Source organism: Solea senegalensis, linkage group LG2, assembly GCF_019176455.1.
Source record: "Solea senegalensis isolate Sse05_10M linkage group LG2, IFAPA_SoseM_1, whole genome shotgun sequence".
Taxonomy (NCBI): Eukaryota; Metazoa; Chordata; class Actinopteri; order Pleuronectiformes; family Soleidae; genus Solea; species Solea senegalensis.
The window spans coordinates 7,159,533-7,174,552 of NC_058022.1; the positions used below are offsets into that span (position 1 = coordinate 7,159,533).

A 15,020-nucleotide genomic window follows, 5' to 3' on the forward strand; every position below is an offset into this window, starting at 1 on the left:
TAATGTTTTTTTTTCCCTGCACCGTGAGGATGAATTAAACAATGTCACATGGGCTTGTACAGCAGATTGCAATGTTCTGTCGTTGTCTCATTCTTATTTTAAACTGACTGGACATTAAACACTCGGTGGTTCAAATCTCTACACACACAGAGAAAGGGTAACAAAAGAAGTGGCATGAAGTAGCCAGTAATTTCAATGAGGATATTGTAAAAGAGGCCCCTTTCAAAACAACACTGATCACTTGCCTCCGGAGTGCTGCTATAGTGAACCTCTGAATGCTATAAACTGTTTCTCCTTAAGAGAAATGACAGTGTAAAGGGTTTGATACTCACGCAATGATGATGGCGTTATCTATGGAGAAACTGTCTGATGGTAGGCCAGCGATGGTCCATGCACAGATCTTTACTGGATCACCCAGTGATGTAATCAGAGACATGCTGGGGGAACATGGGATTCCCTTAGTCTTACACAGATCCATCCACTCCTTCGTCTGTTCCTGTGGAGGAGTGGTAATGACTTTATTAGGCTAATTCTGAAAATGTACAATCAAACAGACAAATTATAATAGCATAATGTACACAGCCAGAACTAGAGTGATTTTGCAGGCATCAAAATAAGCCACACTCTTAGGGCAAATTAACTGTCGTCCTTTGTCTTTTCCAGCACGACAATGGAAGATAATGGATACCTATCAGCTTAACTGCTGTTTATGTTTGATATTTGATGTATTTTTTGTCTCTTTGCTGAAACAAGACAAAGATATTTTCATTAAATTATTGAATATGTTGACATGCAGCATGCAATGCCTCAGACCCTTTCATATGTCCAGTGTGGAAAATGTATTGGCAAAAATTGAACACCCATGAATATTTTGTATAAGTGGAGCTGCTTTAAAATAAAAATCTCCTTTGGTTTCTGTGATAGCATATCATGTTTCTTCAGCAGCCTGAATGTTTTGAATTGAAATCTTGCTCCACAAAATGAAGAAAAATGACATAATTTCAGGTATACAAAAGCCACTATGGATACTTTCAGTGTGTGGGAAATGGAGGAGTGAGCATGGCAGTCCTTCATTTGTTGCAATCTGCAGTCTCAGTATTAGATGTCACTAATTCTTACACACTGGGCCTTTACTGACAACTAGTATTCCTTTCCACTTCAGCACAAAAGTACCTAATCCATCAGCTCACCTGTCTGTAGCTGGAGGTGAAGGCTCCCAGGTAAGCTACGATGCCTGCTGAGATAAGGATATCCCCCGTCAGATTTCTGTAGAGCTCTCCGAGATTGAGGGCCATTTCGCTCCAGCGCGTTTTCTCTCCACCCAGGCCTCCAATCAGCTGCTCTGCTCGCTCAAGCTTCTTACTGCACAGATCCACCTGTGAGACATAATCAGAAGAGGGGAAGAAAAATGTGTTGCCCGGCTGTATTTTTATCCAGGTTAAGGAAGGGAAAAAGGTCCTGCTAACCAGAGCAAATCTGTGCAACTCAGATTGGACCTTAATGGGTAAAGGGTAAATTATCTTTGCCTTGCTGTTCTCAGACCTTTACTTGAGACTGCGTTTAGAAATAAATCTTCTTTCCGTTAAAGAAAAAAGCTGACCTGATTCTCCAGGTCAGCTTTCTTGTTTTTATTGGCTTCCAAAGTCTCCTGAAGCTTTGCGAGTTTATCTTGGACGTCTTTGAGGGCAGCTTGCTTTCTCTGCAGGCCCTCCATGGCCACCTTCAGCTCCCCTTCAGCTTGTGCAAGCTTCTCCTTCTTTGGAGCCACCACCTTGGCCACTCTGAAAGACAAATGAAGCATTCTTCATTTGGTTGGATTCACAAGGTATGACTACACATGACATGAAAAGAGCACCATGTTAATGGTGAAAACACCTTACAACAGTGACTCCCAAAGGTCAGTCCACGTGAAGTTTGAAATTGTGTATTATTCGGACTTTTTTTGTACACATTACTTGGACCTTGTTAAACGGGTGTTATTAGTTTTGTTGACCCCTCACATTCACACTGGAACTCATCTTTTTCTTAGATTATGGAACACCATTATGTTCTGGGTCTGGCATGAAGGAACAAATAGACAGGTGCATGTGTTGGGCTGTGATTAAAGGTAATGAATTCATTTTTTAAATTATGTTTTAGCATAGATTGAATAAGGAATACTTCTCTGTTGTATCAATTCCATCAGTATTTTTACTCATCAGCTGGTCTCATCTGTCCCAATAGAGTTGCATTGGCATCATTGGCATACTTTTTATTTTATTTTTTTAACTAGGCTGTCCTTGTCCTCTTGTGCCTTATCCTCTGAAGTGTAGATGTACGCAACTGGATTCGCTTGAGTTTTCCTGAAGATGTTTCACCTCTCATCTGAAAGGCTTCTTCAGTTTTGAGTGTCTGCGGTCTCATGGGACCCATCATTCTTCACACTTCATCAGTCTCACCAGGTCAACAACTACCATCACCACCACCAGTGTCTAAACCTCAGGGGGATCGTCTCAGTTGCTGCTTAGAAGCAGATGCCCTCAGCTTTCATATCTCCCTCATGTTTAAGATTTTTTTTATAGACGATTGGCACATCGTTCTGTTCAATCTACAATAAATTATAGACGATTGGCACATTATTCTGTTCAATGTACAATAAATTCATGTTTCATTCGCTAGTCTCTCCTGATTGAATTGAACGAGGTTGGGAATGGCTGCAATAAAGCATAGAATGGAAACCTTTTTTCCATTAACATGATGTACATATGTGAACAAGTGTACAGTATGTAACTATTATATGATAAAATGTATATGATCTGTCTGACAGTTTATCTGGGAGAGTAGCAGCCAAGGCAGAGACTGTAGCTTCCATAAAGTGTGTCAGTATTCAAGACTGTCAGAGCAATAATTGAAGTTTTCTCTTGAAATAATGTGCTTCTTGGATCACATTGAACCTGACCCAAGCATGGTACACCAGGAAAATGATAATTCCTTAAAAGTAATTAATGACAAAGCTCTGCTAATAAATAAGACAGATTAAAGCTCTCCCAAGCCATGCAAATACACATCAGTTTTTATAACTGAGAGCACAGAGGGAGAAGAGAGAACATTACTTACTTGTCATACTTGTCCATGGCACAAACCCATTTGCACAAGCCTTCAGCTGCAGTGGATGCAGTTCGAATCTTCTCCGGTACAAAGTCTGGATTAGTGATGTACTTGCTGCGGATGATGCTGATGAGATTTGATGGGATGTTGTCCTTGTCATACTCTTTGAGGCTCTGGAGAAATTTTATATCTCCCAGAAGCTTTTTAGCTGGGCCCCAGAAGTCCTCCACTTTTTTACCAGAGCCGGAAGGGTCTGGCACACGATCTGGCTTGAGGCCTTTGAGAATGCAGATTGCCTCCATCACCAGCTTGACAGCAGGAGGCGGGCTCTTCATGGACTTCACCACTGTGATATCCTGCAGATAAAAAGAACCACATTAGACGTTAGATCTGCCCTCCTCACTTCTCTTTATCATTACACCTGGCATTTCATCCAACTGTAAGAGTATGATCTTATATAAAAAAAGAAAAGGAATTATCCTAACCTGAGTAGTGAGAGTGTTCAAAGCAGCCAGAGCTGACTCCAGCACAGGCAGGGCTTCAGCGAGGTCAGCATCACACTCATCCTTAATAGCCTTTGCAGCCATGGCTTGGTCATTGGCTGTCGCCTCATCCACTTTCACCACCTTCTCTGTCTCAGCCACCTCCACAGATTCATGCTTTATCACCACCATCATCTCATCCACCTCTTTGCTGGCCACAAGCAGCTGTGGCTGCAGAGCCTCCAGCTCAACCTGCATGGTGGCCACCTGATTCGCTGCTGACTCCAGTTTCTCAAGCCCCACCTCGTAGCGATGTTTCAAATTCATTACCTCACTGGACAGAGGACAGAAAGAGATCATGAAAGATTCTAATCAATCAAGTCCCTTATAATTACTGCAAACATGAACCTTGACAGTTGTTTCTGATTTATAATCCAATCTGAAGTGAGAGGATCTTACGCTCTTTTTGTCTTTAGAAGGGCTTTGAAGGTGGAAATGAGCTCCAGGTACGAGGTTGGAGTGACATAATTGTGGCGCTGTAACTCAGCCAAAAAGCGGACTGACAGCTCAATAGTTGAAGTGTGGAAGCTCTTGCACATGTCAATGCACCCTTCTCTGCACTCATCTGTCATCTCGACATCCTCCAGGAAGCGGCAGGCCACCGCCTGCAGGGCATCTTCGGGCCAAGCCTGACAAGGCAGGAAATATTCAGTATATTCAGTGTATTTTACTCCCTGCTATTGTTGCAACTCAATAGCAGAACTTTATTTTAATCCCAAAGGAAATTCTTTTTCTTGAAATGCCAGCACAAATATCAGCTGTAATGGTCATATATAACGGATTATAGGTTGAAGTTGAGAAAATTAATAAATAAATAAATATTTTGTGCTTCAATTGGCATATTCATCCCCAGTGATGTGGTGACAACATTCATGCATTAAACAGTGCATCATTTCTGTCTCTGATTAACTACCCAGAGCACCTTGTCGTGCAACCCACAGTGAATCCACACTCATGCATCATACATACACTTACCTGGAACCAGTTAATGGTGCAGCAGTTAATGAGGGCCGGGAAACGTCTCAAGCGGTTCCTGAAGGCATCTCCGATGGGACTCATGGCCAACACCACATGCAGCTGTGTGCGACAGCGCTCGACAAACATGTTGAAAAGAGACAATGAGCTGCCGTCCGTCTGCTTGTCCCGGTCACGCTGCCTGTCTAGCACACGCATTCGTTCACAGATTTCTTGCTTCTCATCAACTGCAAACAGGTTAGGCACCTGGAAACGACCAAAACATGAACATAGTATGGTATGCATTTGGGAAATCACTAATAAAACACAACACCTTATCAGAAACACATTACATTGACTGTACATAAAAACAGATTGTTTGAAAAGTGAAGCAGAGGAAGTGTGATAGAAGTAGCAGTTAGTCCTCAGGGGCGACCCCGCTTGTTGCAAAAATTAAAAACTGGAAAACGAGCCTAATTCTCGCTTGATTTATATCCTCAGAAAACATTTTCCTGAGGAGTTAATGGTCTCAATCACGAGTTGCAGGTCTCTAATAGCTCATGATCTCAATTTAGCAAATTATGTTCTCATTCAGAGGAATAGATAACGAAGCGTGGTACATTTGAGTGGACACCAGTGTGATTGACAGCTAGTTTCTTCCAGAAGGTTGCAGTTTATGTCTGTGAACCTCTGGTGGCCAAAACTGTCATGGTGCCAGTCAAATTGTGAATCCTGACACTTCAAAATGGGAGTTCCTTTTGCAACCAGAAGACCTGGTCTAGTTTTTATCTACAGTCTAAGAGTAACATTCACATCCACACATCTGACCATTTTCTACATCTTTGTTTACTTCTTTCAAAACATTTTACTAAATGTTTACCTGCAATCTTCTAATTAGCTCGTAAATATAGATGCATTAATGCATATTTTGATTTTCTGTGTTCCCTCCCACCCACTGTACCTCACCAGTGTTGAGCAAGTTGCCAATGTCCTCCAGAAATGACTCAATTTTGATTTGTGTGTCTGTAAAAAGGAAAACACCATGGGCTTCACCCAGTGTGGACTTCTTCATGATAAGCTTCAGGTCATCATGCCATTCAGCCACTCCATATGTCTTGGAGATCTCCACTTGGAATAGCTCTGCTTCTGCCATGTAAGCAGCCAAGCGGGTGAGAGACTGACGCCCACTCCCTCCCACACCCACCAGCAGGGCGTGTCCACCCGGCTGCTTCAGGATGCGGGAAATGCGGCACACATGCTCAATGGCGAAGCGAAAAAGCACCAGATTCATAGGCGCCTTGCTAATGTTGTTAAATTCCTCCAGGTGCGAGTCAACCACCTGTCGCAGTGAGTCCAGGTCGTGCACTTCACGGTAGTTGCGGTCCTCGCCCTTAGGGTCGTGAAAGTCACAAAACATAAGGCTGCGCAGGTCGTCCTCTGTGACTTGTCCATCCTGGTCCTGGTCGAGATGTTGGAAGAGCTGATGGAAGTATTCCTTCAAGTGAGTCTCACAAACAACCTGTAAATGGCTTACAAGCCAGGAGCGATCTTTGTCATGGACTAATCGATCATAGTACACCCTCAGGACCTGAGGCACAACAAAACAAAGAGAGTTTGAAAGAAAATTAAAGAAAGAGTCAGTGGTGTTGCAGCACAGACAGCAGGTTGCAAATTCACACATTATGGAACAGTACGGTAACGGTACAGACAACTGTGAACACTGGCAAAAAATTAGCAGTAAAACATGTTTTACTGTTAATTTTTTGCCAGTGCAAGTAAGGCAGGGATATGTGATTGTGGCTGTATTATAATACATTTCTAATTACTGTGTTTCCAAGACATTTCTTTATTTGCAGTTGCAGATACTTTAATTGGTGATATAAAAACAACACCATTCACACTCACGCTAATCCCCTTTAAGCCTTGCTTTTACTATGATTTTTGTCTTTGCCACTAGGATGACAAAATAATTGTATTATTCCATATTCAAAACACAAACACTGCATTGTGACAATCAAACACTAGCATTCACCCAGTATCTCTTGTGACACAACACACTGGCTCTAGGGAAAAAGAACCTGTGTCCTTATTATCATCTTGTCACATCTCGTCTTTACAACAGTTACCAAACAGAAACCACGGAGGACAATAAAGTTGTCTGTTGCCCATTTAAGTAGCCCTCAGCCATTTTAAACAGTCTGCCTGTGTCTAACTTTACCTCGTGCACCCACAGCCGTTTGAGGACACCCGGTTCATCTGCAGTCTCTGGACGTGAGAGGCAGATGCCCTGGATGACCCGTGAGACGTCACGCAGATTGAACAGATAATGAGACTTTGCGGGAGTTGGTAGCAGGTTCTTGGTGGCTTCTTTATACACAGACATGGTGCTATTAACGATTTGAGAGGTCAATGCTGCACATGGCTCAAGGAAAGCAAACCTGTTGATGTCAAGACAGATAGTCATTGTGCAGATTGTATTTTAGAAAATGTATTTGTCTTTTTTTGGTGAATTAACACTATCTATAAACTACCCATTTGTCTGCTCTACATTCATATAAATACAGCATTCTTTCAAATGTGGGAGAAAGTACTGTAAATATCATTTACTGAACAATGACACTGAGATCTTTGTTTTGTGAAGGTTTGGTTATGAAGTGACACAAGATACATATTGTGTATAGTTACCGTATAGTAAAATGCCAGTCTACTATCCTGGAGAAAATCGTATACATCGTCTTCTCATCAAAAGTATTAATGGTAATCATGTTGAAGTGGCGCAGAAAACGTGGTGTGACAGGGTTCCGCCCTCCACCTGGAATCGAGCAGTACCAAATACATTCAAAACATTATAATTCTATTGTGTGTATCTATTTCATGTCTCAAAATTCTCTTTTCACTCTGAATTGTATTATTTATCTCGAAAACCACAATGGCATTAAAAGATAAATCATTGAACATCGTTTTAGGCAGATATAACACAAACTGCTCACATACTGTTAAATTGCACAAAATACCAGGAAACCTTGCACAGCATTTGCAGAGATTTTGCATTTTAACTGTGCATTGATAGCATATTATTGTTGCCAAAATTATCTTGAACATGATGTTAGACAACAATAAAAAACAACCTTTTCCATAAAAGATTGTCAGTACAAGTGTGTGAGCACCTGAGAGTGGCTGCCAACCTCTTTCTCTTGTAGCTGTCGTTGCCAGCTGCTTTAGTGTGGTCTGGGCTGCTTTCATACTAGATGGGTAGTTGTAGTGTGGGTGCTGAACATTTGCAATTTTTAAGCACTTTAAGGCAGCCAGAAGCTCAACAAAAGCACCTTTACTTTTTTCACCAGTCTAAAGCAGTGAAACGATATCACTGATATAACAATGATGCCTCTAATAAAATGCAGGAATGTTGCAGCTGCTTCTTACCAGGTGGTCCCATGGCACATATGATCTGGGTGTCCACAAGGTTGATCATGGAACAGTCCTTCATGTCATACCAGTTCCCATGATCCAGCCACTGTCGCAGCAGCTCCACAGGCGGCTGGGCACCATAGACCTCCCTGGCTGGCATGTTCACATCATCCACAAATACCACCTGATAACATGTAACACAAATGTACATATAATAAATATAATTGTTGATGACACCACAAGGAATTAATGAGTGTACACTGATAAGGTGAATGTACCATTTTCTTCCCCGATGGAGGGCCGAACAATCCCTTGCGTCGCTTATCCAGCTTGGACATAAAAATGTTTTGGGTCTGGGCAGCTGTAGTCTGGGCTGAAAAGTTGATGAATAAAGGGCTGTACACATCCTTCTGCAGCCGGTTCAATAGGAAGTCCTGAGCAAGAGATATTGGGAATATGAGCATGAGACTATCAAGACAGGTCACAGTATGCGATATTGTTTACTCTATATTATGGATGGATTGGGTGAATGTTTGCTAATGAACTGTGGCTTCTCTGTGTGTGATTTTCAAACACCAGACACCTAAAGTGAAGGTTACGCAAGTCCATGGAAATGTCATGGACTTACTTCAACAAATCAGTGTAATCAAGGAACTCATTTGGTTGATAAGTGAACACTTGAGGCAAACAAAACGCTCATTACAGTTTTGAATTTGAAGCATGTTCATTTTATTTTCAACACACAGGTTGAACAGATATAAAATAATAATTTCTAATTTGTTTCTGACGATAGTTGTGATGAGTTTCAAAATCTAACCAAATGTGGCAATTAGTATGTATTTTATTAGATAAAAAGTAGATCTCAGTTAATTCTGGAAAATGACTTTGGAATGAAGTAGGAAATTAGTTACCCTTTGAGGACACATTCTGTGGGTCAAAAGGGTAAAATCAATGAATTTTAGAGTCTCCACGCGGGGTTAACAAAGAGCCTTTTACCAAACACTAAAAAGGCATTTTACAAAAGGTCATTTTGATAAATGGGTCTTCTCTCTCTTTGTGCTAACAGCGAACATAGAGAAGAGAACACAGTCCTGTGTGATTTGATGTATTTAATTACAATTTAATCTATTGCCATGGCACTTTTATTATGAACAGTGTGAGTTTGAAGCATGGTCTAGCTTTTCCGTGCACATGTGTATAAGCGTGTGCTCATCGTTCATACACATGCCTGTGAAATCCTGGGTAATGAGCTGTATAATTGAAGTGGGCTTGTGATGAGAATGATCACAGGATGCAGCCAAGGTGCATCATTATCCTCTTGTCTAAATTATAATCCAGTGGCACAGCTTGCCTCTGACTCACTTCAGAGATGTCTGGGGTCGGTGATGAAACACTGTGTGCATTTATCTGAAGGCACAATGCTAGTTATTTTCTTATGGACTGAGTTCATCACTAGATTTCCCCAATGAGATGATTTCTCTTTTTCCCCAGAGTCTCAAGTTTGAGCGCATGTATGGATGAGTTAGTGAAGGGAAGGGAAGGAAGGGGGATTATTCCTTCATATAAATAGCCAAGTGTCGGCTTAGAGACACTTCATTTCACACCTGGTACCAGTGGCTGAGTTGCTTCCAAATTATTTGTGTCTTCATAGCACTTAATCTGGTTTCCCTATGGCCGGGCCTATATTGCTTCGATATGAAGCCTCACTCATCCTATGGGAGGATATTATTGGCGGCTTGTTTTCTAGCTTATGATAATGATTTCTGCTACTAAAGATCTAAGCCTAATCTTTACTTTTCAAAGAGCACAGGGTCAGTCTGAAGAAAAAATGAAATGTAAATCCTCAAATATGTATTTGAGGAAAGTTGGTGTAACAGAAGAGGACACAAAGGATAGAAGAAGAAACTTTGTAAGGATATTCTGCGAACTACCTACATTTCTATGACACTTAAATCCACACTTATTTGAAAATGAAATCAGGTAGAGAAAACAGTGTGCTGCTAATGTTTCACTGTGAGTAAAGCAAATTAAAGCAGGCCAGTTACAGTACTTTTTAAAGCTGCTGTCTGTGATGTTGTCTATTGGCTGCCTTTTGGTTCCACATACTTCCCTAAATAAACGCTGTAGATCAGGGATAGCTGTCAGAATATAAAGCTATTTAACACATGCCTTTTAAAATAGGAACAAATCAGATCACACAATGCTAATTCAGCTCCACAGGACTCTCACTGTGTTCCTTAGTATAGAGCAGATTCTATCTCATGTGAAATGGCGACATTTCCGCCCTGCACACAGCATTTGTAATTTGTTTTATGTGAAGACAGATGGAGTCAACACTAACATTGCACTAGTAAAGTGAGACAGCTGCAAACAGGTTGGGGTATGTGAAGAAGCAACCACGTAAAGTTTCAGAAGTGAATTCCTCTGCACAAAAAACCCCAAAAGAACAGGCTGTGCAGCAGTTTCCCCCACGCTACTACTGTATGCACAAACACTGATAGTCTGATAGTATTGCTCGTTGTCAGATGAAGTACATGGCATATGTTGCAGTGTTTATGTTCACAAAGACTAAACAGAGACAGAATATAAACATCAAATACAACAAACGTTACAGACTGCAGCTGTAAATATTTTACTGACAGCAGCTTTAATGAATGGATCAAACTTTAGTTTTTTGCTTTGGGCATATAGAATTGTCTGCAACCGTGTGAATGTGAAGATTGACAATTCTACCATTGTTGTCCTGTTGTACAGTTGTTGTAAAACATGAAAGGAGAAGAGAAAAAAGCTACAGAATGAAGATGAAGAAAAAATATTAGCAAGTTAGAGAAACTGATTATGACATTTAAATATAATAGTCAACTCACTGTAATGTAGACACTCTTGCCAGTACCAGTGGGGCCGATGAAAATTGTGGGCTTGTGGTGGGTGACGAGGAGCTGCATCAGAGCCATGTAGCGGATTGTGTTCTCAGTGGGTACAATGATCTCATTGAACTGCACATCTTTGCATAGAGGGGGGGCGATCTTTAGCTCATCTGTCCACAGCTCCCACCTGCCCCGTCCCTGAAGACAACATCTGTTTATTGATTTTGAACGTGGTATGGAGATAGAACAGATCAAGCATACAAAAAACACACGTACAGATAAAAAACACATCGGCAGAAACACAGGAGGAAAAGTAAGACACATAATAAACTGTGTCCCATGTAACTTAACATAAGAAAATCAATAACAAGGCATTATGTATTCATTTCAATTTTGAAACCAGACGTCCTTCAAACCACAGCGCCTCACTGTTTGAGGGTTTACTCTACATATGACACACTTCCTAATCCTTTCAACCGCATATGAAACAGCAAATCTGGATCTTTGAAGCATTTTGCACAAAAAGTGCCGCTAAAAAGGTGTAATTTAGAGGGACAGAGGTGCAGTTTATTTCCAAAAGAAGCTTTCTGCAATTTGTTCGTCAGCCCAGTATCTTATTGTTTCTCCTACGATTCCCATTAATTAATTTCATAAAGCATTTTTTAAATTTTTCAGGACATCGTACAAATGAGTTATTGTAATCTAATTTTTGCAGAGAACAAAAATACCCTATGAAAGGGAAATAAATTGTTGTAGGAAGTTTCATTTTAGATATAACATTCCAGTGTGGTTACCACAAATAACCAAAATATACCAGAAGGACCACATAACACTGGGCTCATGATAATGTAGTCTGTAAGTGAGAATATCTGGCAAAATTATGGATTTTTCAATGATATAAAAACAGGTTTTGTACATTATAGTTGTTTGATGTTATGGGACAATTTCTTTGTGTAATTTACATTAATGAGTCTCTTTCACAAGACACAGAAGGAAAAATTACAGATTTCCATTGAGCTGTATCAGTTTCAGTTTATTGTTGCCGACAGAGTCACGTGTCTTACTGGGAAGTGAACAGAGCTGTTATTGATTTTATATTAGTAACATAAAGACTATTCCTATGTCAAGATGTCTGCTGCAAAAATGCCTGTTTTTTAATTTATTGCTATATGTTTATGTTATACTGTGAAGCACTTTGAACACTAACATTCTATAAAGCAGATATATATAGGGTTGGTGGTTACAATGTTGGTGGTTACAGTATATGTTCCAGAGTCACAATTAATAGCATTGTAACCACCAACCCTGATCCATGGTAGTTATAATTAATTTTCACACTTTCCCAGCCAAACATGACAATGGCAGCTATTGAGATACAGTGCACCTAAGACACATCATTTCTTTTTCTTTTAAACCCCAAACTTTTCATAGTAGTAGTCAACAACTTTCTTATTTTCTTTTTAAAAAAAGACGTATTTAAATATAAACTAGATTGTTTCTTTGATTTTTATTTTACAGTAAAAGCATTGCTGTGTTTACCATCTTTCATGATAGAAAATCGAATTTACCGGCAGCAAATGCCTGGCAGGTGGAGTAATGGGACCCATACTCCGGTGTGACACTTTGCAAAGGTTAAACACACAAAAACTAAATAAATAAATAAGCAGATACAGTATATGTTTTGCGACTCTGTACAATCCATGTGTCTCAGATGTCGATGGTGATTTCCCTTGTCAGGTATTGTAATTTAAAAAAAATAAAACTACTGTACAACTGCTCATTTTGATTTAAGTCAAAATATCAGTGTTTGCTGAAACCACACTCAGCGTGAATTGACCGACCGCAGCTGCAGAGTGACCAGTGAAAGACGTACCTCTTTAATGAAGCGATACTGGTAAAGTGTTCCCTCAGTGGGCAGAGGTACACTCAGCGGTTTAGGTGGAGCCTCCACAGTGATCTGAATGCCGTGGCGGGCCACCGTCTCATCACTGAAAGGACCACTCAGAATTTCCCTGACCACAGCGTCAAACTTCACGCGGCCAGAATCATCACAGCTGGCACCGAGTGACCACACCAGGCAGAACACAAAAATGCCCTGTATGAAAGTTAAAGTCAAAATGGTTAATTTTTTTTTTAGTATGGATTATAATGATGTGAATTGGTCCAGGAAGTCAAGTGTGTATAAAAGGCCTTCATTTAGACAAGTACTGTATATACATTATGTATGTAAATTGTTTGATAGTTGGGCTTTGTCAGCGCAATTGTTTTAGTTTTTGTACATTCTAATACATTTTTAATGTGTAACAAACGACAATATGTGTTTGATTAGTGTTGTACATAAGCTCTAAAATACACATATGGAGTTTGCAAATTACATATTGATTAAAATGTACAGCAACCATGTAAATGTGTAAACCAGTGTACATATAATGTTATGAGACAAAAAAAAAAAACACAGAATCCACAGAGAAGAAAAATGTCTTTGTTAGACAATAATAGCAAGAATAGTGTAGGATTTGGAAATGAGGCTTAGCAGCGTCATGATAGCTCCTGCTGTTAAAAGGCTGATTAATTCAACACTTTGATAATGACTGGCTGAGCAACATGGGAGAGAAGTTTGAAAGGCATTCATCAGTGCAGCGTGCCACAGGGGGATAATAGCAGTGCTTTCAAAAGACATGATTCAGAGGCAAAAAAAAAACAATAAAATCATTTGGAACTCGTGCAGGGGACAGAAAGACAGAAGAAAGGACTCATCTACTAAAACTTCTCTGCTCTTTGTGGGCCTGTGTACGGGCTGATATGATGAGCACGGAAATATTTAAAAGGGAAAAGACCTCTTTGGTGTGTGCTGTAAGTTGTGCCAAATCCAGTGCAACATGTTTTCAGTTCATAACAAGCTGAGTCTAAAAACTAACTAAAAATAACTTCAGGTATGGATAAAGGTATTTAGAAAATTCAGACTCTTGTTTGAATTCTGAATTTAAAACAATAGTTACATTTAAAACAAAAAGATGTCACAACATTTAGTCTGGTTTGAGTGAATAGTAGGTATTTGTGTAATCAACATGTACTGTATGTAGAAGAAATTCTCTCTCATGATACCGAGTTGTTGTTTTTCCTCTTACTATTTCTATTTTTAAAGCTAATTAAAGCTACGATAATTGTTTCCAATAGATCACATGAGAACTATTGGCTGGTTAGTTTTGCTTGTGTCAAAACAACGTTGTTTTAAAGGATATAGTGCAAATTTACGCAATGCTGATTAAAACTATCAGCTCCACACAACTCTCTCTGCGTTAAGAGGCTGTTATCAAACGAATACTCTTAGATCGCTTCTCTTCATGAAGACCAGAGGAAGAATAACAACATCATCATCATGAAGCATGTGCATGTTCAAAAAGTTGATTTCACAACGTGATGACATGCAAACTTCTTTGAACAGAAGATGTGATGAAATGTGAGGCAACAGGTGAATTTGTCTTGGTGGTCAGTTCAGTGATTTTTTGAATATGAACACTACATGTTGCATCATGCAAGTACATATTAAACACTCGTAAAACAAATGAAACTGAGGCAACGGCTGTGCTGAGACTTGTCACAGTGGGAAGTGAATTTCATATGTGAGAGGCTGTTTCCAGGAAGCAAAGCTGAAATTCATTTCTTTAATTATTGTTGGTCTGCAATGATGCCATCTATTAGCATAATGGCTTTCACTGGTAGCGTAGCCTGCTGTGGCTTTACATTGGTGATAATACTTTAATAATAATAATCATTATCAGTGGCAAACAGTAATTGTAATAGAGAGCATAGACACAAACCTCCAACCAGGAGCGAACATCTTCCTCCTTCATGCTCTTTATCTTTTCTTCATTGTGAAACTCATCCATCATGCAGTCCATCAGATTCATTAGAGACTTAACAAGACTGGTGTCAGAAGTCGGGGACAGTTCCTGTAATTAAGCAGAAACGGATGCATCACAAATGCAAAAAGAAGCAATAGTTGCCCAAACCAGTCAATCAAGATTTATGGCTGTATAAAAACTGTATAACGTAAAAAATACACATACTGCACAAAAAAAAAAAAAAGGATCCTCATTTGGATTCAGAACGCAAGTCTCACTTTTACATAAGAACATTAGCTTTCATTTGCGAACTGTTG

At 39.8% G+C, this 15,020-nt stretch overlaps 1 protein-coding gene across 3 annotated transcripts in view; it reads right to left on the reverse strand.

The window, feature by feature from the left end:
• The window catches only part of dnah7 (dynein, axonemal, heavy chain 7), a 71,823-nt gene that overhangs the window by 22,328 nt on the left and 34,475 nt on the right, over positions 1-15,020 (reverse strand). For all 3 annotated transcript variants that reach the window (XM_044019059.1, XM_044019060.1, XM_044019061.1), the window contains exons 34-48: positions 14,680-14,811; positions 12,732-12,953; positions 10,859-11,056; positions 8,270-8,425; positions 8,007-8,175; positions 7,269-7,395; positions 6,802-7,021; positions 5,545-6,171; positions 4,605-4,850; positions 4,029-4,258; positions 3,573-3,903; positions 3,097-3,443; positions 1,601-1,781; positions 1,191-1,376; positions 333-496 (exon numbers count right to left, since the gene is read on the reverse strand). In XM_044019059.1, coding sequence (XP_043874994.1) covers positions 333-496; positions 1,191-1,376; positions 1,601-1,781; positions 3,097-3,443; positions 3,573-3,903; positions 4,029-4,258; positions 4,605-4,850; positions 5,545-6,171; positions 6,802-7,021; positions 7,269-7,395; positions 8,007-8,175; positions 8,270-8,425; positions 10,859-11,056; positions 12,732-12,953; positions 14,680-14,811 — 3,536 coding nt within the window. The remainder of the gene's footprint in view (positions 1-332; positions 497-1,190; positions 1,377-1,600; positions 1,782-3,096; positions 3,444-3,572; positions 3,904-4,028; positions 4,259-4,604; positions 4,851-5,544; positions 6,172-6,801; positions 7,022-7,268; positions 7,396-8,006; positions 8,176-8,269; positions 8,426-10,858; positions 11,057-12,731; positions 12,954-14,679; positions 14,812-15,020) is intronic.